Here is a 21,832-nt window from a genome sequence, read left to right on the forward strand (position 1 = left end):
ATTCTTCTATCCGTTCCTGGAACTTTCTGGGACGACGGTTATTGCCTTTGGGTAGGATTAGCTATTCCTCGAACAGAAGCATAACAATAGGAGATAGGGTGACCGGGTGAAAAACGACCGACGTGTTAGTCAGTTTTTGGACTGGAGACGAAAGGGGTTAATTTAAAATCCATGTTTCCTTTCACGAGAGGATTTTGACCTTACCCGAAGAAGTTAATGAACAAGAATACGAATTTCAATTAATTCGACTATTTAGGGATTAGGTAAAGGAAAACATCTTTATGTGGAAGTTAATGATGTTCCTAATAGTACTAATGAGAATATACTGGATTGCGCTGTAAAAAGTATTTAAATTGAACTGATATCGAGCCTGACTTTTGAAGTCCGAGCGTGATAAGCACTTGTAGAGTAAACAATAATAAACTTAATTCGTAGAAACTGGATTCGGCTATTACTAAACAAACACTAATAACCGTTTACTGCCATAATGTTTATTTATTTGCTTGCTTAATCCTATTATCAACACCAGAATTAAAAATACAGTATCTGTCCCTTAAGGACCATTTTTTTATTATCATTGATAATTAATATTGATGTCGAAATAAAAGCAAATTCCTATTTAAAAAATTAGAAAGTAAAATTTTTCGCGAAAAGAACACTCACAAAATGTGTTTTTATAGGAAAAACTATTATAAAAACATAAAATAATTAAAAATAAATGCTTTTAGTTATAAACTATGGCTTCGGAGATACAAAATTTGTCTTTTTATTTTATCATCTAATAAAAACCGCAGCGAAATACGTACAGTCTAATGTTTGAAACTCTTTCACCTTCAAACAACTACTGGTCGACGATTGCGAGGAATTTTCGTGAACGACTCAGGGGAATACGGGGTTCTAGCAGAATCTTTACTAGCTAATGTAAGTACTCAAACATATCACGAGATTTTCGGTCATTTCTACTATTTATATAGAAAGAGACCGAAAAACTTCAAAAACAAAAACTACTATTCGGTATAGCATTACAAAATTTGCTGAGGACATAGACAACTTTTAATAGAACTTAAATAAATTTCAAAGAAAACTTTCAATTGATATAACGTGGTTTCTAGTTTTCATCGGAGGTTCGTATATGGTAATCCGAATTTCAAGACACTAATCACTCTATATCTGGTCACGTCTATCTAACTGTGTTCTGGAGATTAGGACAGAGAAACGGACTACAATGGAAATTTACAGGTCTACAAATTTTTTAATTTGCAGTCCAATAACATTACAAATTAAATGACAAATTCAAAGCGAACAGATAACTAACGAACATTGGTAATTGGTCGCAAGTTCCCACCTGTATAACATACTGGCCAAGTCAACTTTCCGGCTTTTCTTAACGTTTATAACAACTAAATTGGATCGAATTTCCCATAAAAAGTCCTCCCAGAAGCATTACCTCTCCACGTCATACACGTGTCGTATACAAACAAATAAAAATTTTAAAGTAATTTTATTGACATCAATTAAATACAAATGAATGCACAAAATAGATCTTGGAATAACGTTATAATTTTATTTTATTAATTATGTATTAATATCATCAACGCATTATTGTGCAACAACCGATTAGCATTGTTTCAACTTTAACAAAAGTCTTCAGCAAATTAACAAGTCGCAATTCGAGCTCTTTCTAGAGAAAGAAAGTGAAAATGACTGAAATGAATGAAACTGTGAGTCTAAGTCGCCAATTAAGATAAAAATGATATATTTTGTATCGTAATTGATGATGAATTCAACGAGCAGTGCTCATTTACATTTGACAAATCATTTTTCCTTGTAGGAATTGCCAAAGCCGTCGGTTCCCGAGCTCTCCGTCACTCTAAACAGATTCTTGGAAGGAATCAGAGCAATTGTTCCCGGTGACAAATACGAGGAAGCTCGAAGATTGGTCGAAGATTATAAAAAGTCGGAAGAAATGCAAAAGCTGCAGGAGTTCTTGAAGGAATATGCAGAAAGCCATGAAAATTACGTGAGTGTTTCTTCTTTCTCAACATGTCCTTTCACTAGAAATAATAATAAACGCCCTTGCAGGTGACCGAATTCTGGCTGAAAGAAACTTTGAAAAATCCTTTGCCTCTCCCCATCAACTCCAGTCCGTTCTTCCTTCTGCCGAAGCGGATATTCAATACGGATGACGAAAGATTTCGGTAATACAGATAAACACCAACCGAATGCCGAAAATCTATCGGGCTAGTTTAAGGCTAATTACTAAATGATTTACGTAACCAATTTGGCTCTAGAAGTAAGCGTCAGGCGCCATCTCTTATTAACATTAATAATTATAAATTAATTAATTAATTTAAATAATTTAGAACCGCTGGAGAAAAAATCGGCTTGGAGCGGATTCAAACCCACAACCCCTGCTTACCGTGCAGATGCGTTGCCAGTTACGCTATCCGGACCTCCAGTCCGATCTCCTCCTCCAGCGTATAGAAGCTAACTATATAACCATCGACGGTTATTACAACGCCGGTTTTTTCTCTTAGAGGTTCTAAATTATTTAAATTAATTAATTTATTTATAATTATTAATGTTAATAAGAGATGGAGCCTAACGCTTACCTCTAGAGCCAAATTGGTTACGTAATTCATTTAGTAATTAGCCTTAAACTAGCCCGATAGATTTTCGGCATTCGGTTGGTGTTTAGCTTTAATATTATATATCGGGTATAGCGATGTCTGCATAGATTTCAGTAATGGTTTCTAGTTAAATAATCATTTTTAATTGTCTTATTGATGACTGTGGATTATTTCTCAGATTTATAGCGAGATTTATCCTCTTCTCTCTTAATTTCAACAAAAGAGTTGACAGGTAAACAGAAATTATAAACAAGAAACAAATTATTTACACGAGAAAAACTGAATAAAATCATTGATTTTAATTATTGTAGATGCGAATTAAAACATGAATTTGCTGGGGGACAGGAGAAAAAGAATGCACTTTCCATGGCCACGTATCGTCACTTCTTCACGGCTTACAGGAGACCAGGCGCGATTAAAGACGAACACATTTTTAGTGAAGGCGGCAGATATTTCATTGTGGTCTGCAACAATCAGGTAATGAGGATGAAAACAATGCGATATATTGTCTTTATAACTTTCCGATTTTCAAGTTGACTTTTTATGATGAAATATATTACGTTGAATGTCTCCCTATTAGTTTATTAAAACCCTTTCTACGTGTATTGCTAGACTCTATTATACGGGTTCGCAGTTATTCTCTTGTATTGGCCCTTATATAAAAATATTTTTTAATCGATTCTCTTAAAGCTTTTTTTATTTCTCAAAATATTTTGTAATTCACCAAATATATTATTTAATCGGTTAATAAATTTCCCACGTGATATTTCTTATTCTTATTTGAAATTCTCGATTTCTGTTTTATTGCGAACCATAAGATGAATTTTTAAATTTCTGGTATTCGTAACATTCCTATTTTATTGAATATTCACCACTCATTCCCATTTTTGTGCTGACAAGAAAACTTATATGAAAATAATGGAAGAAAGTATAATTGATCGATGAGTCAATCGATAATCAAAATCACCCTCTGCAAAACAATTCAAAATATATCACTAAATACTTTTTTGCCGCCGAGATTCGTTTTATTTGGCAAACGTTTTCAACCTATTAAATAGACCGTCCTCGGGCTACATTTTCTTGGAACATATTTAGTGTTAAATATCGTTTCAAAATACAATACATGAAAAGAGTAACAGAAAACAGAACGACGTTTAAATGTCGAATATAAAGCAAAACTAACTAAAATAAATATTAACAAAATAAAATAGAAAATAAATAACTCAAAATTACACAGAAATATATAGGCCTGCTGTAGTAGTAAATTACGAGATTTTAGCAAACTTATTTTCTACAATGTATTTGCATGCTATTGCTAAGCTGTTCGCATCCCTTGTATTAATGCATTTATCTTTTAATCTGCTTCTGCATATTTCTAGCTTTTTAGCGTTCTTGCTAATGTTGGCCTGTATACACGTAGACCTAATGACCTTTCTCCATTTTATCACACAGCCCTCGGCCTGCGTCATCTTGGATAGTAGCGTGCTATCGGATCCCTTTCTTACCTTTTATTAATTTGGTTAAGTCTACCTCTCAAGTTTCGTGTGGCGACACCGATGTAATCCTCGTCTATCCCAAATGTGTGTTTTCATACGGCACTTTATACACACCTGCCATTTTTTTCTTTTTCTAATCTATCCTTATCGGTTTTTAAAATTCGATACATAGTTCGGGTTCTTTTTACAACCATACTGGACCCTTAACGTTCTGCCATTTCTTTCATAATATTCTTTAGGTCCCTCTTAAAGTAAACGACAGCAATATTTTTTTAAATATCAAAAATAGAAACAATTTCACAAAATGTCGAATAAGTAATGTATATTAAAAACTAAAATTGCATTTAAATTTATAACTGTACAATCGTTGTATTCTTAGTTGACTGAAAAACAATGATAACAATTTAAGATAAAATGTTCATTTTGACTTTTCTTTAGTCTAATCTGCAAACATGACACTCGTAATGTCAGCTTCTTTGTAGAGATAAAGCATCCGGATACCGATTTTATGGCTTACTGATAAGCCGTTTTACTTGAATTCGATGGATATTACATACCTGCCCCACGAAATTCTATATTACGAACATCGCCATTTGAAAAGTCTGAAGTCTAACGTTAAACGAACGGGAATAAATATGTTCAATCACGCGAAGTGTTGGACGACAAAACGTAAAAAAGTGCGTGGTTCTAGAAGTTATAAGTTAATCACGGCCAAGAAAAAAAATTTGTATATCTTTAAAACAAACAGAAAATTACCGCTGTTACAAAACTAGAGACTCCCTTCAATAATACATAAGGCTTTGGCATCCACCAGAAATTCAAAGCTTGGAGACAACAATATCGATAAATTTACAGTCGACTCCCTTATAACACTGTTGATAATTCCGTTTTATATGAATTCCATGTTGTACGAGTCACTTAGATTTTGCAAATACGTGAGCCGTTCACAACACGGCACACGTATTTGTAAAACCTAAGTGACTCGTATAACATGGAATTCATATAAAACAGAATTATCAACAATGTTATACGGGGGGTCGAATGTACTTAATTATTTAATATTTTAGTTTTCTTCACAAGTACAGTACAGTACAGTAATGAATCAATGCTATCATGGTCGGGAGTTCATATAATGAGATGCGTTAATATCACGGGTTTCGTATCCAAATCAACTTTACGATTATAATTTATGGCATTTTTAGTGAGTTCAAGGTAGGCATTGTGATATATATATATATTCCATAAGAGAAACAATCTCGCTGAAGTTGTTGCTACGTCAAAATAGGCAATTGTCTTTTAAGTCGTTAGAGGAATAGGCCTGCTATTTTTTTCTCTTCCGCTCGTAGATGTAATTTCACTATATTTTCGTTGTACGATGTTTAGTCGAACCTCTCGTTTCTCAAAGACTTCCATTTAATGCTTTCAGTTAATTATTTTGGCATAGTAAACTTACTTTCTCTTTCAACAATCACTTAGGAGTATTATAAACATTATCTACCTATTGCAACTCCCTTTTCTAGACAGTTATTATAAACTTTGTGACTTTGTTGCCTATAATGTTTTGTTGTTAACGACAGAAACAAAGCCAAAATATGTTAACGTTGACCTCCATCAGATGCCAGGTATATACAAGTCAATTCGAAAATCTCAGACACAGTTCAAAAATAAATCAAGAATACAAATAAAGAACAATTTCTACCTGGAAACATGTAGCTCAAACACCACCCGAGTGAGGTAATAAAAATCATGTATACATTATGTGTATTCCTTTCTGCGTCGTTTTTTCTACACTTTGGAAGAACTTTGTGTGTTCCAAAGTATAGAAAAACGTCTATACGTTCCTTGCTAAGAATTGTCTGATTTTGTATATCTGGCTTATCTTTAAAGTTTGTCTAAGACTTTTCAATGAAGCAACGTATACAGAATATCAATTTCAATATAGAGTAGAGCGTTGTTTATCCGAATCAATTGGTGACTGGGGTCGTTCGGATAACCGATTATGAACGAAAAATATATTAACCTATTCCGTGTTGAAAATTTTATCCGTTGCGTATCGCTTCGCGTTGAATTTTCGTCGATGTTAAGCCTAACGAAGACTATTGTATCGTTAAAAATTATTTTTTTTTTTAGTCCAAACAAAATAAATATATTGAAAAATATAAAAACAAAATAAAAAATTATACTTCAGAAATTAATTTAGAATCAAAAACGTAAAGTATTTGAGTAGCCCAAGACATAGCCAAAGATTGCAGCGCCACAGCACTGGCGAAAAAATTTAAATTTGCCGACTGGAATTCTTTCGGATAACCGACTTTCGGATAAACGACGCTCTACTGTATTAATAATAAGATAAATCGAGTAGTGTATATATGCATTATATATATACACTACTCGTATACTGTGCGGTATACAAATCCTTTGCAGTAATTAGTAAATGTATCTTCTCAAAGACATTAACATTTCCATTACTTATATTACCACAGAAGGATTCCAGTGTTAAGAAAATACTTTCTCTTTCTCTATTTGATTTGCATTTCTTATTTAATTAATTCTAATTAAATGCGTTTATTGGATATTATGTTGATACAAGTGACGTTACCACAATTGTATTTTTAAATATTCAACAGTTATTTCAAGTAAAGGTGACTCCCTTTATAGACAGTAATCCAAGTGAAAACGTTCTCATAAAAGAGCTCAAGAAAATAGAAGCGTTAAGTAAGCAGGTGCCACACTACCCGCCAGTGGGAATTCTCACAGCTCTCAACCGAAAAGAATGGGCGAGGATAAGAGAACAAATGATCGAAGGTGAGAGCAAAACCAAAAATTTCTTACATATTAAAAATCTTCGATGTTTGACCGAAATTTACGAATACGCAGATGATAATAATAAAGAATCCATTCGGATTATTGAAAATTGTCTGTTTGTGGTGTGCATGGACGAATCGATCGAAGATCTGAGGAAAGACACAAAATCGAAAAGTTATTACTTCGAAGATTTGGCTCACCACATCATTCACGGCAAAAAAAGCGAACATTCCACCGGTAACAGATGGTTCGATAAATTTATTCAGGTATTCATTCATCTAATTTGCCTATTAAAATTATAGATAAATCGATGCCCGATTATTCACTCTTTCCGTTTTGTAGTTTATCGTGACCAAAAATGGTGTAAATGGAATCGTAATCGAACGTTCGGTGTCGGAAGGGATTGAGGTTTTAAAATTCTGTGAAGAATTCCTGGATTTCGTGTAAGATACTTTTATGTCTCGAATTAAATATCAGAAATGGAAGTGAAGTGTTTAATCTATTTGCAGAAAAAATGACACTCAGTTGAGTGTCATACGACATTCAGACGATAATCGTACGGCAGTTAGAAGACTTAAGTGGAATATCAGCGAATCTCTGGCAGAAGAGATCAAAAATGCATCGGCCGTCACAGACGCGTAAGATACTGTAATTTTCACAATCCGCGAATAATAATTTTTATTGACGCGTAGAAAACGTCAGTTCACGCTTTGCCTGTCTTTAGAATCGTAACTAATTACACATTATGATACTAAAAACACCTAAAAGTAAAATAACACGTAAAATCACTAAATATGTGGTGTTCATGCTTGAAAAGGCTTTTATTTACAGAAAATTGTCATAATTAGATATCGATCCACCATTTAGTAGATTCTTTTGATTCTTTCAATTGAAAAATGTTAAGGAAACTATTATTATTTCTCGAGAGAAATTAATCACTAAGAAACATTCCAGCAATCTCGGCTCGATCTTCTGTTTTTTTTTTTTTTTTTTAAATTTATTTGAAAAATGCAACTTCTAAAAATGTTCATTATTTCATTTTATATTATTATTTTATAAATTATTTGTCACTCGAACACAGTGTTATTTGATCTTTAAAATAATTATGATTTAAGGCAGGGGTCGGCAACCTTTTGAGTCGGAAGCGAATCACGGGGGAGAGGTGCGATGAAAATCGAGTACAAGTGGCTGAGAGATAGAATCGGTGCCGAATCCTCGTTAATCGATTCAGAACGATTTTTAATTTTTTTTTTTTTTTTATAAAATAAATAATATTTGCGTATGGAACTAAAGAGCCGCAGCTTCACATCCAAAGAGCCGCATGTGGCTCGCGAGCCGCAGGTTGCCGACCCCTGGTTTAAGGCACGAACATATATTCACTATAGACGTTGTTTTCAGAATGATCGACACGTTAGAACTTAATGTTTTTAGTTTCATCGATTACGGCAAAAGATTTTCGGAGAAACACGAAATCAATCCGGATGTGTTCATTCTGTTGTCTTTGCAGTTGACGTACTTCAGGTTTGTTTAAACGACGATTCTCTTTCTTTTAATGCCTATTTCAGGGTAATTAAAACAACGATAGTGTTATTTTCTCGTCAGAACGCATGGCAAAGTGACAGCCACTTACGAAAGTGGAGCTTTGAGAAAATTCAGATTCGGTCGCGTCGACAACATCCGCGCTTCCAGCCAAGAGGCTTTGGAATTCTCAAAGTCCGTGTTAGATCCTTCCCTGAGTCAGGTCAGTCGAATGCAAATTTTTCAATTATTACAACATCTTATTCACATTGACTCCTTCGATATTTTTAGGCTGAAAAATGGGAGAAATTTCAAAAAGCCGTGAAGAAGCAAACCGAAATTCTTCTCTACGTAAGTAGTAAAAAACCGTAAATGAATCATCAGAATTATTTATGAATTTTATAATTTGATAATATATGTTATTGTTCAGACAATCAACGGAGAAGGACCGGATAACCATCTTTTGTGCCTAAAGGAAATGGCTGCTCTACACGGCTTAGAAGAACCGGCACTTTATCAAACAGATTATTACAAAGAGTTCTTGAATTTCCGCTTATCCACCAGTCAGGTCGGGCATCTTTCTATGTATTGTTTAAGTGTTAGCGATTGGAAGAGAATTAATTGATTGATTTTTTGTAGCTTCCCACGACCTACGACATCGTAGTTGGATACGGTCCCGTAGTGCCCGACGGATACGGATGTTCGTACAATCCACAGGAGAATCGTATCGTCTTTTGCATTTCGTCGTTCAAAAACGCCTCGACGGACTCGGAAAAATTTGCACAAAATTTGCACGTGAGCTTGATTGAGTTGAAGGAGCTTTGTGAGAGTGGGAAGACTGCAGTTTCCACCAGGTTGTTCTTTGTTGTTTAACAATTCGTTGGTGTTTTAGACAATTGAATTACTCACGTGATGTTCTTTTAGCTCACGGACAAAAAGTGCAGTTAAAGCCGAAGCAAAGTAAATGAATGAAGAAAATTTTAAACTATTCGAATGTTTTTGGTCTAAGCTGAAGAAATTCGGCTTCAAACTTTTAGAACTGAGCAAAATTGTTTAATAATGATTAAAATTGATTTAATAAAAATCACGAAAACTTGCGTTCTGCGTTTAATTCATTTAGTCACAGTGATTCAATATACATATGGAATTTCGACAATGTTTATCGTTTACTTTGTGAGAATTCGGACTTCAACATAAACAATTCAACCTCGTAACATCAACTTCGTCAACTATCTGTCAATTTTTACACCTGGTACTATATCTTCTTTTAACTTCTCAAAGTTGATAAAGACGCTTTCTCCTCAGTTCCTGACCTGATCTTCCGATTTTGTCGCTTAATATAACAGGTAGCTACCAACTATAGGCATCAGCGATAGTTGCTAGCTTGCCGTTTGGGATTGACATTTTCAACGAAAATCGCCCGAGAATAAAATCAGCAGTAAATTCACACCATGAGGTCAGGTAATCAAAATGCAGTGATGTTGGAGCACAATATTGCGTTGCCAGGAAACCCCATATTCAACAATTCCGATTATTCGCCGCTTCATCTAAGGAAAAGTGCGACTCGTCTGACCAAAGAATTTTCTAAAGCAACACTCATCAATTGCCATTCTCTCCAAAATCCAGAAAGCAAACAGTGCGTTTTTGCGGGTCTTCGGGTTGCAGCTTTTGCCAAATGTGAATTTTATAGGAATATTATTTTAAAATAGACGAAGAGATTTACGTACGGTCGGCCAAGGGATAGACGTATGTCGACCACGTGTTGAGGAATATTGTGAACTGGAAACTCAGGAAAAAACTGTAACAGCAGCTTCATCGACAATATTTTTAACAATCGGTTTCTGTCCTCTTCTAAACAGCACATCCAAGTCTCCAGTCTCTTCAAATTTCGAAATCGTTTCTTTGACGTAGATCAGGGGTGTCCAAAACATGGCGCATTGGACGACTACAAGTGGCGCTTCAGTCGGTTTTGAGCAACATTGCTAGATTTGGCTTCTTTGCGATTAAGAATATTACATAGAAAAATTAATTTTTTATATTCTTGGCAAGTTCATTTGTTGCACAATTCGTTGCAATCTACTTTTCAGATAAAATGATTGTTCTCCACATAGTAAATTACAGTGTATGCATGCATTTTGAGTCTTGCAATCTTTATTTCCGATCAGTTTACAGGCGTGTAAATGGCAGAAAACATTTGTTGCGATTAAAGTTATTGCCGGAAAATCACGAATGGTTTTTTTAATTTTATCATCAAATTTCGGATTATTAAAAGGTTTTGTAGGTGTTGGCTTCTTTTGGGATACTTTTTAAAAAATTGTTGTTTACAAACACTAAAAACATCTGGCAACTCTAGCCCTTAGTGAGCCCTGGTGTAAGACGGTATAAAAAAGTGTTCGAGTTATATGGCGCATCTGAACTCGTCTGTCAAAAAATTGGCGCATGGTATGCAAAAGGTTGGCCCCCCTGACCCTGTAGATCCTTCTAGCAATTCTAGCAATTCTTCTTTCACTTCTGTTAAGAGCGGTTCGGAAAAATTCGAATTGAAACAATAAACTTACCATTAAATTGAATAACAACCTCAGCTTTTTTTAAACATTTAATAAAACACTTAACACCTTAATGCTGAGAAATATTTATTAAAACACCAACGTTTTCAGCCTAATGAAATAGGCCATCTTCAGGTGAACTGACATTCGAACGTATTTGAAAATTGTATTAAATGGAACGTTCGATCATTATAAATTCAAAATTAAAACGAAAAATAAATTAACCAATCAATATTCAAAATAACTATAATAAATAGATCGACGCCATATTAATATAAATAATAAAATAAGGCGATATAAAAATAGAAACAAAATAAAAATAGAAACAAAAATAAATAAACCTAAAAGATTAAATGCAGAAAAGGATTAAATTCATAAAATATATACATAAAAAAGCATCACATTATAAAGGGCAGATAGGAACTAAGAATTTGTGTGTTTTAACTTTTCTTTTACAAGGAACTTCCATGCCGATGGTAAATCATCAGCATCCCTCGCATTGATACAGCCGTCTCTTAATTTACTCTTATAAATTACAATTTTTTCATGTTGCAACGCCAAAGATGGGGACCTCAACGTCTTCAGAATAGATGCTTCATTCCATTTAACTACCGAAGCCTCCACTTGTGCCATATTTGACAAAACAGTAGTACAATGTCCTTTGCTAATGTCATATCTGTGTTCTTTAAGCCTAATAGCCAAATTTCGTCTTGTGACTCCAATATAGTCCTTCATAATTCCTAGCTGTTGGTTTTCAAATGGAATTTTATACACGCCCGCTGTTTCTTCTTTCTTAAGTTTGTCTTTGTCGTTTCTAAGAATACTGTATAAATTAGAACCTCTTTTGTAAACAATTTTGGAGCATTTTTTTTTTATCTGAAACTCGTTTAATGATGTCCTTAAAGTTTTTATTATACGTAAATTTTGTGATCTTATATTGATCTGTTCCCGTTCTTAGCCATAGTGCAATAGTGTTTTTACCTTATTTTTCACGTGTAGTATAGAAATTTGTAATAAGATACGTAATGCGGTTATAATAAAATATTGCGCGATTATTTTTGTATAATTAAAATTAATATGTATTTATTTTTTAGAAGATACGAGGGAAGCGTCACATGCACCGCTTGCAATGACGGCACGCCAACTGAGTTTTATCACTTTCTCGCTCAATTTTCGAGTGCCGATCTTAAAATTAAGATTTATTACTCATCGCTGTGCGAAATTTCCTAATTTACTATAATGTGTGAATCTTCATTAAATGACCACAAGAGTAAAACTCAATATCGGACATTTAAAGCAAATTACTTATGAATTCTAATAAATTTTAGTCATTGCGACGTGGCAGTTTAGCAAATAAATGTCATTTAGAGTCGTCTTTCAAAACGACAATATTCTGTGCGATTATTAAGTTTTACGTATCGAAGCATTCTTTATATTTAAAAGACCAGAAAATATGGAATGTAGAGAACTTCCCATCTGAAATGTTTAAATGAGGGATTCAATTAAGGCATGGATATTAAAATTACAAAAACAATACTTTATTTTCTTAAAAATATTACCTTTATTGGAAACTTCTTTGTAATCTTAAAGTAATTTCTGCATGACAGACACAGGGATTCTTTACCGAATCTTTTCATAAAATTCAAAATCTAAAAAGTTATTAACTTTTATTATTGTATTATAATTATACGAAAACTTAATAAACGAATTACTACGTAAAGATATGTTTTAAATATATAAAACCTTTAATTTCTGTTCCAATTCCAGATCGCAGTCAGCAAATCTTCCGATGTCTTGAAAAGACGTTTGCATCTNATTTTTATATATGTGCATTATATATATATATATATATATAATGCATTTAAAAAACCTGCAAATGTAGTAAATCTTAGAATTTTCGATAAAAAATACATTACAGCAGACGTGAAGGCAGATAACAGAAATCCGATTAAAATACAGGCAAAAGTAACAAGAGCGCACATTAATAAATAGAAAATTTTCAATGCAAAATTCACTTCAGAAAAGTTGAAAATGAAGTTGAAAATAAAGTTGAAGTACATTAGACTCGTTTCCATTAACAAATTACCGTACAATATTGTGAATACGTAATTGAACGGTCCGTTGAGTTGATTGGTAAAATTCCAAAGTTCGTCGTGTTGCTCTGAAATTTCATTCACTTGAGATTTCAAATTTGGAATGTTCTTTCTCGTCAGATACAAATTCTCTGAGAGTTTTTCGAATGCTTTTATTACAATAAAGTGAAACAGAACGAGGAACGTAAAGATGTGTACTAAAGCACCAACGAGTAAAGTGCCACAGATACCAACTTCGATGCAGCAGATAAATGGTTCGTATTTAAAGGTCTTTCGTTTTTCTAAAGCAGGATAAAATAAAAAAGCTATTATACATTCAATGAATATCGTAAAAGTAACAGTTATAATTTCTGTGAGAGTATCGATAGTAGCATATAATTGATGTTTAGGAAAACGATACGACTTTTTTAATTGTATTTTCAGATTCAGTTTAACTCTTTTGACAATACTGAATATTGCAGCCACGGCCAGAGTAGTACTCGCAGCAGTTACTCTGACGAATATGTCATACTCGAATATCGAGAACCAGGAAAAGCAAGGAGTTACATCCGATACGTAAGGAAGTGTCATACATATAAGAAGAAAGGAATGGATCCAATACAGGCATTCAATAAACGAGATGTAAAAGTTGAAAGGTACGCGGAAGCCACCGTCAGTGTTTAAAATACAGCAGCAAGGATTAAAAAATTCCAAGCCGTAGAACCTCGAAATTGCAGTAAATGAAGAGACAAAACATTGCAGACATATTTCGTCCTTCTGATTATCAACCGCGGGACTTTCGCTCGAAATGATTCTTATCATAATTTTTAAGTAACTAAATTAAGTGTTAGTAAAATAAAATATATAATTTAATTTAAAACAATCTCTCGCAGTTGTTCTCTTCTTACCTAAAACTGAATCAAACACTTTTGTGTAGAAAGCAGACTGAATGCCAGCTTTGAATTAAAAGTTTACTCCGTAGTCACTTATGTAACATAAGTGATATTAATATAATAATTGATTAGTTATTGATTAGTTATATAAATGAGATTTTTATTGTTCTTTAAGTGAAATGGAATTTTAATGTGATAAGTTTCAGAAAGTTTGTGGAATGTTAATTTTTGAACAAACACGACAGTTAATATTTATAGAAACTTTCTTATTAAGTTAATTGCATTCTGCAATTTATCGAATATGTCTTTCTGTACTTTCTAGGCACATAGGCACTTAACGTGATGTTTATTTTAAACGTGAAAGTAAAGTGAAGGCGAGCGAAGAGGGGAGGTTTCCAGCCTGACACGTGTGTGACCGAGATACTGTATCTCTTATTCGAACCTGTTTTTTTATTTATTTTCTCTCCCGTGAATTATAAAACCGATCACACGCGACGAATCTCCGTCCATTGTACGCGAGTGCCCATTGATATTATAAATAATGATAATTGTATCTTATACAAAAGAAACCGTAACGAATTATTTAGCTATTCCGGCAACATGTGGTAGCTCCATCTATTGAAATAATTGAAGTCAAAATTTTACGGTTTTTGGTTTTAATCGTAAATATTCTCGCGGTGCAGCTAAGCTGTTCCTGCTGTTCTGAAAAAACACTTTTATCAGCAAAACTCTTTTATCTTTAAGGGCTTTATTAACGATAACAAAGACACACGGAATGATTTTCCGGCTTTCAATGCAGGTTTTTTTTTAAAAAGTTTGCCTACATTGTATAAAATTTCGTGAAAAATGCGATCTAGCGATGAAATTTTTTATTTTGGAAATCTATTCTTCATTATCTATATCAGCGTTTCTGAAACTTTTTGCCCACAAGACCCAATATACTTGTATGTTATGATAAAGCTATTCAAATGCTTATAATATAAAATTTTAAAATAAACCTAGTAAACTGAAGTTACTGTATTATATAAGAAAATAAAATCATGCATTATTGATAATTGCTACTTGTAAAATGCAACATTAAGTACATTTTTGTTAAGAGCTTTTCAGGTTAATTTCAAATTGAAAGGAATAAATTTAATCAATTTCAGGGTTTATTAATCTATTCTTCTTCGGTCTTAGAAGATAATTCATTAATGCATGTGTTACAACTACATCTGTGGTAGGTGATACCATTCCGCGATCCATTAAAATTTGCTAGCGACTCACAGTTTCAGAAATGCTGGTCTATATAACAAATATAGACCAGCATTTCTGATACTCTGAAACCAAATATATACCATTAACAAACACTGACGAGCAAAACGGGCTCTAGAGAAGTCTCAATAGGGCCAGTTTAATTGTAATCGTACTGTATTTTGTCCACTTAATTTTGGCTCTTTTTTTGCTTTCGGGTAAATGAGAAAATATTGAGGTCGAAAAAATGAAATGATTTAAGCTAGAGATTTAATTTATTACAATGTTATATTCATAAAAATGATGGTAAATCTTATATTATTCGGAGACAAGTAAATTTTATCAGCGAGTTTTAAGGCGACAGCGTGCTGTAAAGAAATAAAAGAAAGAACACGTATTTATTTATTTACATTAGAATTTATATTCTGAAAATTTTATTTTCACATTAATTCCTGTCAAACGTTCATTGTGGGTTCCACGTGCCCAAAACAAAGCTGTGGAGTGGTAAGGGATGGCGACCGACGTATCTCTTTTGCCACATCTGATAAATTGCGTGGTGTTTTTCAACCCGTTCAGATTCTATACCAGGTCACACAGAAAGAAAGGACGTAACCTTGCCCACGCGGCCAACCTACCCTGCAAGTTGAAACGAAGCAATAAACAAAAATCTATTTATATATATATATATGAACGGTAAATAAAAACTATTAACATACAGCCGAAAATACAGTATGCGTTAACAATGCATTATTGTGCAACAACCGATTCGCATTGTTTCAACTTTAACAAAAGTCTTCAGCAAATTAACAAGTCGCAATTCGAGCTCCTTCTAAAAAAACGAAGAGAAAATGGCTGAAATGAAAGAAACTGTGAGTCTAAGTTGACAATTAACATAAAGAAGATATATTTTGTATCGTAATTGACGATGCATTCAATAAGCACTGCGCAATTACATTTCATAAATCATTTTCCTTTGTAGGAATTGCCAAAGCCGTCGGTTCCCGAGCTCTCCGTCACTCTAAACAGATTCTTGGAAGGAATCAAAGCAATTGTCCCCGGTGACAAATACCAGGAAGCTCGCAGATTGGTCGAAGATTATAAAACGTTAGGCGAAATGCAAAAGCTGCAGGGGTTCTTGAAGGAATATGCAGAACGCCATGAAAATTACGTAAGTGTTTTTTTTTTCCTGACAAGCGGTGACACTACAAATAACAATATACCTCTTCTTAGATAACCGAGTTCTGGCTGAACGATATGTATTTAAAAAATCCTTTGCCACTGCCCATCAACTCCAATCCATTCTTCCTGCTGCCGAAGCGAGAATTCAAAACGGATGACGACAGATTTCGGTAATGGTTTCTCGTAAAATAATTATTTATAAGCAATTTGTCCTATTGATGACTGTGGATTATTTCTCAGATTTATAGCGAGATTTATCATCTTTTCGCTTATGTTCAAGCAAAGAGTTGACAGGTAAACAGACATTAATTACAAACAAGATTTCCAAGAAGGAAACTGTGACTAAGCTGACTCATTTGTTGCAGCGGTGAATTAAAACAAGAATTTTCTGGGGGACAAAAGAAAGGGAATGCGCTTTCCATGGCCACGTATCATCACTTCTTCACGGCTTACAGAAGACCAGGCGCGACTAAAGACCAGCACGTTTTTAGTGAAGGCGGCAGCAGACATATCATTGTCATCTGCAACAATCAGGTAAGACTTTTGCTGAAGAAAGAAAACAATTTCACTTATCTTCTTTATAACTTTCCGATATCTCGTGCTTGTAATTTCCTTACGGCATACATTATATTATATCTTTTTTCATATGCATATACTACTATTGTTTGTTACATTTATTATTTCTATATAAAAACGTTGACTGTATTAATCGGTATCGATAGATATGATTTAATTACAAACGACTAATTTGGTATATTACATGATAACTTTCGACACCTACTTTATATACAGTAATTGCAATTTCTACTAGAGCTAGACATTATTAATAGATGCGTGCGAGGCGAAACAAGCTGGGACTTTTTCAGATTTTCTTCGTGTTTCTAATACGTAAATAGCGCTCTTATCCCGGATACAATTCCATTTGGGAACATTGCCTATCATATTAATTCAATGCAACCCCTTTACATTTTAAAACAACCACTGCTAATGAGATATTAAGTGATTAAAAGTTAGTGGTTATAATCTTGCACACTTTTGTAAACTAACGAAAACTACTAAATTTTGAATGATCTTTATTGGAAGATGGCAGAAAATATGATTTCGAAGTGATACTATGCTTCAATACAACACTTAGTAACATATAAATAAAAGAATTTAGTTGGATAAGACTCACTCAGATTATTTCGGTCTCTGACTATATTTCTCATGTAGTGGAACATAAAAATACTCGTATAAGATTTCAGAAATTCAATTGTTATAATCTTTCGCGATAGGAAATGTGTCATTTTGTATAAATTCCTCGTGTCTGTTTACATGCAAAGAAAACAATCTCATCGAAGTGTGGAAGGCGAGACGCAAGAACAGGCAACACTATTATGAGTCGAACACTGCTATTCTTGTGTTTTGCACTCGTAGACACAGATTCAGCAATATTTTCAAAACGTTCTTTGTTAGTCAAATCTTTGGTTCTTCAGTGCCTTTTAACGGTTATTTATTTAAAGTAAATTTATACAATTCAGTTTGTCCCAAAATATTCGCGTAGGAATGTTAAAATTATTATTTACCTGTCACAATACAGTTTTCATGACAGTTATTGTAACTGTCGAAATTTCATGCTAATTTGTAACGATTGTAAAAAAACATTATAAAGAAACATTTTCTACTGTCGAGCAATTTTAAACCCGAGGTATATACAGAGGGATTGGTAAGGTCTTAGACATTCTTTAAAGATAAATCAAAAACTCAAAGAAAGAAGCCATTTCTAGTTGCGAACATATTTGTACTTGTACTTGCGAACATAGCCGCAAACACTCGGTTGTTCTAATAAACATGACGTATTCCTTTCTCATTCTTTCCATACTTTGAATAATTCTGGTGGTGTTCACGGCTTGTGTTCTTAGGTAAAATTACATTGTTGTTCTACTGACTTAACTTTAAAGTTTGTATAAGACGTTTGAATCACGCTGCATATATAACAATTTCAATAAGACACATCGTGTAGCGTATATATCTACTGTAGTTAATACGTGCCGTATTAAGCTTATTTGTAGTAGATTACAAAATGTTTATTCTCGAAGACGTTAAAATTTCCATTACTTACGTTACCACAGAACCATTCCAGTGTTAAAAAAAGTACTTTCTCCGTTTTATTGGCATTTCCTACTTGACTAATTCTGATTACACGCGTTTATTAGATACACGCTGATGTCTTCACAATTGTACTTTTAAATATTTAACAGTTATTTGTGTTGATGATACCCGGTAGAATAGCTCTTCCGAGTGAAAAAGCGCTGGTAGAAAAACTTCAGAAAATCGATACTCTCAGCAAGCTGGAGCCACACTATCCACCAGTGGGAATTCTCACGGCTCTCAATCGAAAAGAATGGGCGAGGATAAGAGAACGAATGATCGAAAGTGAGAGAGCAAAGCCAAAATTTTTTTACGTATTAAAAATTCTCGATCGTTAACAGAAATTTACGATTACGCAGACGAAAATAATAAAGAGTCCATTCGGAATATTGAAAATTGTCTGTTTGTGGTGTGCATGGACGAATCGAACGAAGGGGCGAGGAAACAAACGACATCGAAGAGCTTTTCGGACGGGAGTTTGGAAGAGATGGCCCACCACATTCTTCACGGAAATAAAACAGAACATTCCACCGTTAACAGATGGTTCGATAAATTTATTCAGGTAAAATTTATTCGTTGCAAACAACAAACACAATAGGTCGTTAATCTTCAATGGTACGGTTTCATTTTAAAATACTTTCGAAAGACTACTTTCGTGTTCAACATAATTTGATATGAATAAATATATCTACCTGTAGATTCATTTAAAAATAAACTGTGGTTTTTAAATACACAGAAGTAATCGCAGAATGCGATTTATATTTTGAGCGTTTTTGTTTCGTATAGTTGAGTTTTCTTTATATTTTAACCGAAGTGTATCGAGCAGTTTCTATACGAATACAAAAGAACGAATACTTTCTTTTATATTAATTTCACCTGATTGTCATTTTGATTTTACATATATCTGAATTTCGATTTAATTAAAAAAACCATAATAAATTAACTACATTCTTCTAATTTGCCTATAACATGGTACATAAATCGATGCCCAATGTTTTACTCTCACCTTTCTGTAGTTTATCGTGACTAAAAATGGTGTGAACGGAATCGTGATCGAACATTCGGTGTCGGAAAGGATTACAGTTTTAAGATTCTGCGAAGAATTTCTGGATTTTGTGTAAGATTGTTTTATCTTTTCAATTAAATACAGCATTAGGAATGGAAGTAAAGTGTTTATAATTTTTGCAGGAAAAAAGATCAGCCGAAGAGATCGTCCGACGATCAACTGACAGTCAGAAGACTCATCTGGGACCTCGACGAAACTATCAAAGAAGAGATCAAAGATGCATCGGCCGTCACAGACGAGTAAGATACTGTAATTTTGACAATCCGCGAATAATTTTTATTGACGCGTAGAAAACAAGAAGAAACGTTAACTCATTTGTTGCCTATGTTCGGTATTATAACTGCTTAGAAGTTATGATATGTATAACCTCGTAAAATCTTTATGTATATGGTGTTCGTGTTCGAAAAGACTTTGATTTACGGGCAATTGCCATAATTAGATATTGATTCACAATTTAGTATGTTCTTTTAATTCTATCAATCGAGAAATGTTGCGGAATCTATTATTATTTCTCAACAGAAATTTCATTGTAATTAAAAACAAAAGTCGTGGCAATTTCGTCTCAATTCGTCACGCACATTTTAAAACAAAGCTTCCCGTACCCTGTCAGCATTCACAACAAATAACATTTTTGCCCATTGTTTAGTGCTGGAGATAGTCCTATTATTCTTAATATCATTTTTAGTATTCCCAAAAATTATGGTTAGGATTTGCCCCTAGTTTCGTTTAATACTTAAAGAGCATTATTGTCTGAAGGAGGTATAAATATTGTCTGTAAACATTATTTTCAGATTAATCGATACGCTGGAACTCAATGTTTTTATATTTGACAAATACGGCAAAGGTTTTCCGAAGAAACAAAAAATCAGTCCCGATGTGTTCATTCAGTTGTGTTTGCAGTTGACATACTTCAGGTTTGTTTAAACGACGATTTTCTTTTTTTTTAATGCCTGTTTGAGTGTAATTAAATCAACAATGCTGTTGTTTTCTCATCAGAATGTATAACACAATGACGGCCACTTACGAAAGTGCCGCTTTGAGGAAATTCAGATTCGGTCGCATCGACAACATCCGCGCTTCCAGCCAAGAGGCTTTGGATTCTTCAAAGTCCATGTTAGATCCTTCTCTGAGTCAGGTCAGTCGAATGAAAATTTTTCAATTATTACAAATCCTTATTCATACTGACTTATTATATATTTTTAGGCTGAAAAATGGGAGAAATTTCAAAAAGCCGTGAAAAAGCAAACCGAAATTCTTCTCTACGTAAGTAGTAAAGAACCGTAAATGAATCATCAGAATTACTTATCAATTTTATAATTTGATAATACTTGTTATTGTTCAGACAATCAACGGAGAAGGACCGGATAACCATCTTCTGTGCTTAAAGGAAATGGCTGCTCTGCACGGCTTAGAAGAACCGGCACTTTATCAAACAAATTATTACAAAGAGTTCCTGGATTTCCGCTTATCCACCAGTCAGGTCGGGCATCTTTCTATGTATTGTTTAACTGTTAGCGAGTGGAAGAAAATTAATTAATTGGCTTTTTGTAGCTTCCCACGATCTACGACATCGTAGTTGGATACGGTCCCGTAGTGCCCGACGGATACGGTTGTTCGTACAATCCACAGGAGAATCGTATCGTCTTTTGCATTTCGTCGTTCAAAAACGACCCCTCGACGGACTCGGAAAAGTTTGCACGGAATCTGCAAGTGAGCTTGATGGATTTGAAGGAGCTTTCTGAGAGTGGAAAGACTGCAGTTTCCACCAGGTTGTTCTTTGTTTTTTAACAATTCGTTGGTGTTTTAGACAATTGAATTACTCACGTGATGTTGTTTTAGCTCACCGACAAAGGCTGCAGTTAAAGCTGAAGCAAAGAAATAAAATAAATAAAAATATTAGTCCGAATCGGCCAATTGCACGTTTTCGGTTTAAGCTGCAGAATTTCGAGTTCAAAATTGTTTAATAATGGTAAAAATTGATTTAATAAATTTTACGAAATCGTTTTTTGTTCGTCTTTAACTTGTCGGAATTTATAAAATATGTAGTTTTTCAATTACATTCTGAATAAATTAGATTCGGGGTTGTCATAAAGACGTAACACAAAAAAATATTGATAACAGTATAACAAACTTTAATTCAATGTGTAGACCAGTGTTTCCCAAAGTGGGGCGTACGCCCCACAGGGGGGCAATTTGATGGTTGGAGGGGGGCAATTTGAGAATTGACATGACAATTTCTTCCCTTCGCTATGAGCTTTTTTAAT

At 33.8% G+C, this 21,832-nt stretch overlaps 2 protein-coding genes and 1 long non-coding RNA gene across 3 annotated transcripts; 2 read left to right on the forward strand and 1 right to left on the reverse strand.

The window, feature by feature from the left end:
• Positions 1-1,443: 1,443 nt before the first annotated feature.
• Positions 1,444-21,583, forward strand: LOC111625365 (choline O-acetyltransferase-like). The gene is made up of 15 exons (XM_023368506.1): positions 1,444-1,721; positions 1,832-2,020; positions 2,083-2,198; positions 2,809-2,862; positions 2,942-3,107; positions 6,754-6,931; positions 7,004-7,197; positions 7,274-7,374; positions 7,441-7,569; positions 8,330-8,452; positions 8,534-8,672; positions 8,741-8,800; positions 8,880-9,017; positions 9,089-9,303; positions 21,408-21,583. Exons 1-15 carry the CDS (start codon positions 1,701-1,703, stop codon positions 21,448-21,450), a joined length of 1,866 nt encoding a protein of 621 aa, XP_023224274.1. The 5' UTR covers positions 1,444-1,700; the 3' UTR covers positions 21,451-21,583.
• On the reverse strand, positions 12,343-12,807 carry LOC111625415. The gene is made up of 3 exons (XR_002756725.1): positions 12,739-12,807; positions 12,555-12,644; positions 12,343-12,471 (listed from the first exon to the last, which is right to left on the reverse strand). It is a non-coding gene; the product is annotated as an uncharacterized LOC111625415 (long non-coding RNA).
• Positions 15,939-19,101, forward strand: LOC111625394 (choline O-acetyltransferase-like). Its single transcript, XM_023368532.1, has 7 exons — positions 15,939-16,062; positions 16,173-16,361; positions 16,424-16,542; positions 16,613-16,666; positions 16,738-16,906; positions 18,613-18,787; positions 18,862-19,101. Exons 1-7 carry the CDS (start codon positions 16,042-16,044, stop codon positions 19,098-19,100), a joined length of 966 nt encoding a protein of 321 aa, XP_023224300.1. The 5' UTR covers positions 15,939-16,041; the 3' UTR covers position 19,101.
• Positions 21,584-21,832: the final 249 nt, after the last annotated feature.

This window comes from Centruroides sculpturatus, unplaced genomic scaffold (genome assembly GCF_000671375.1).
Source record: "Centruroides sculpturatus isolate CEXI.00-Female unplaced genomic scaffold, Cexi_2.0 scaffold77, whole genome shotgun sequence".
Lineage (NCBI taxonomy): Eukaryota > Metazoa > Arthropoda > Arachnida > Scorpiones > Buthidae > Centruroides > Centruroides sculpturatus.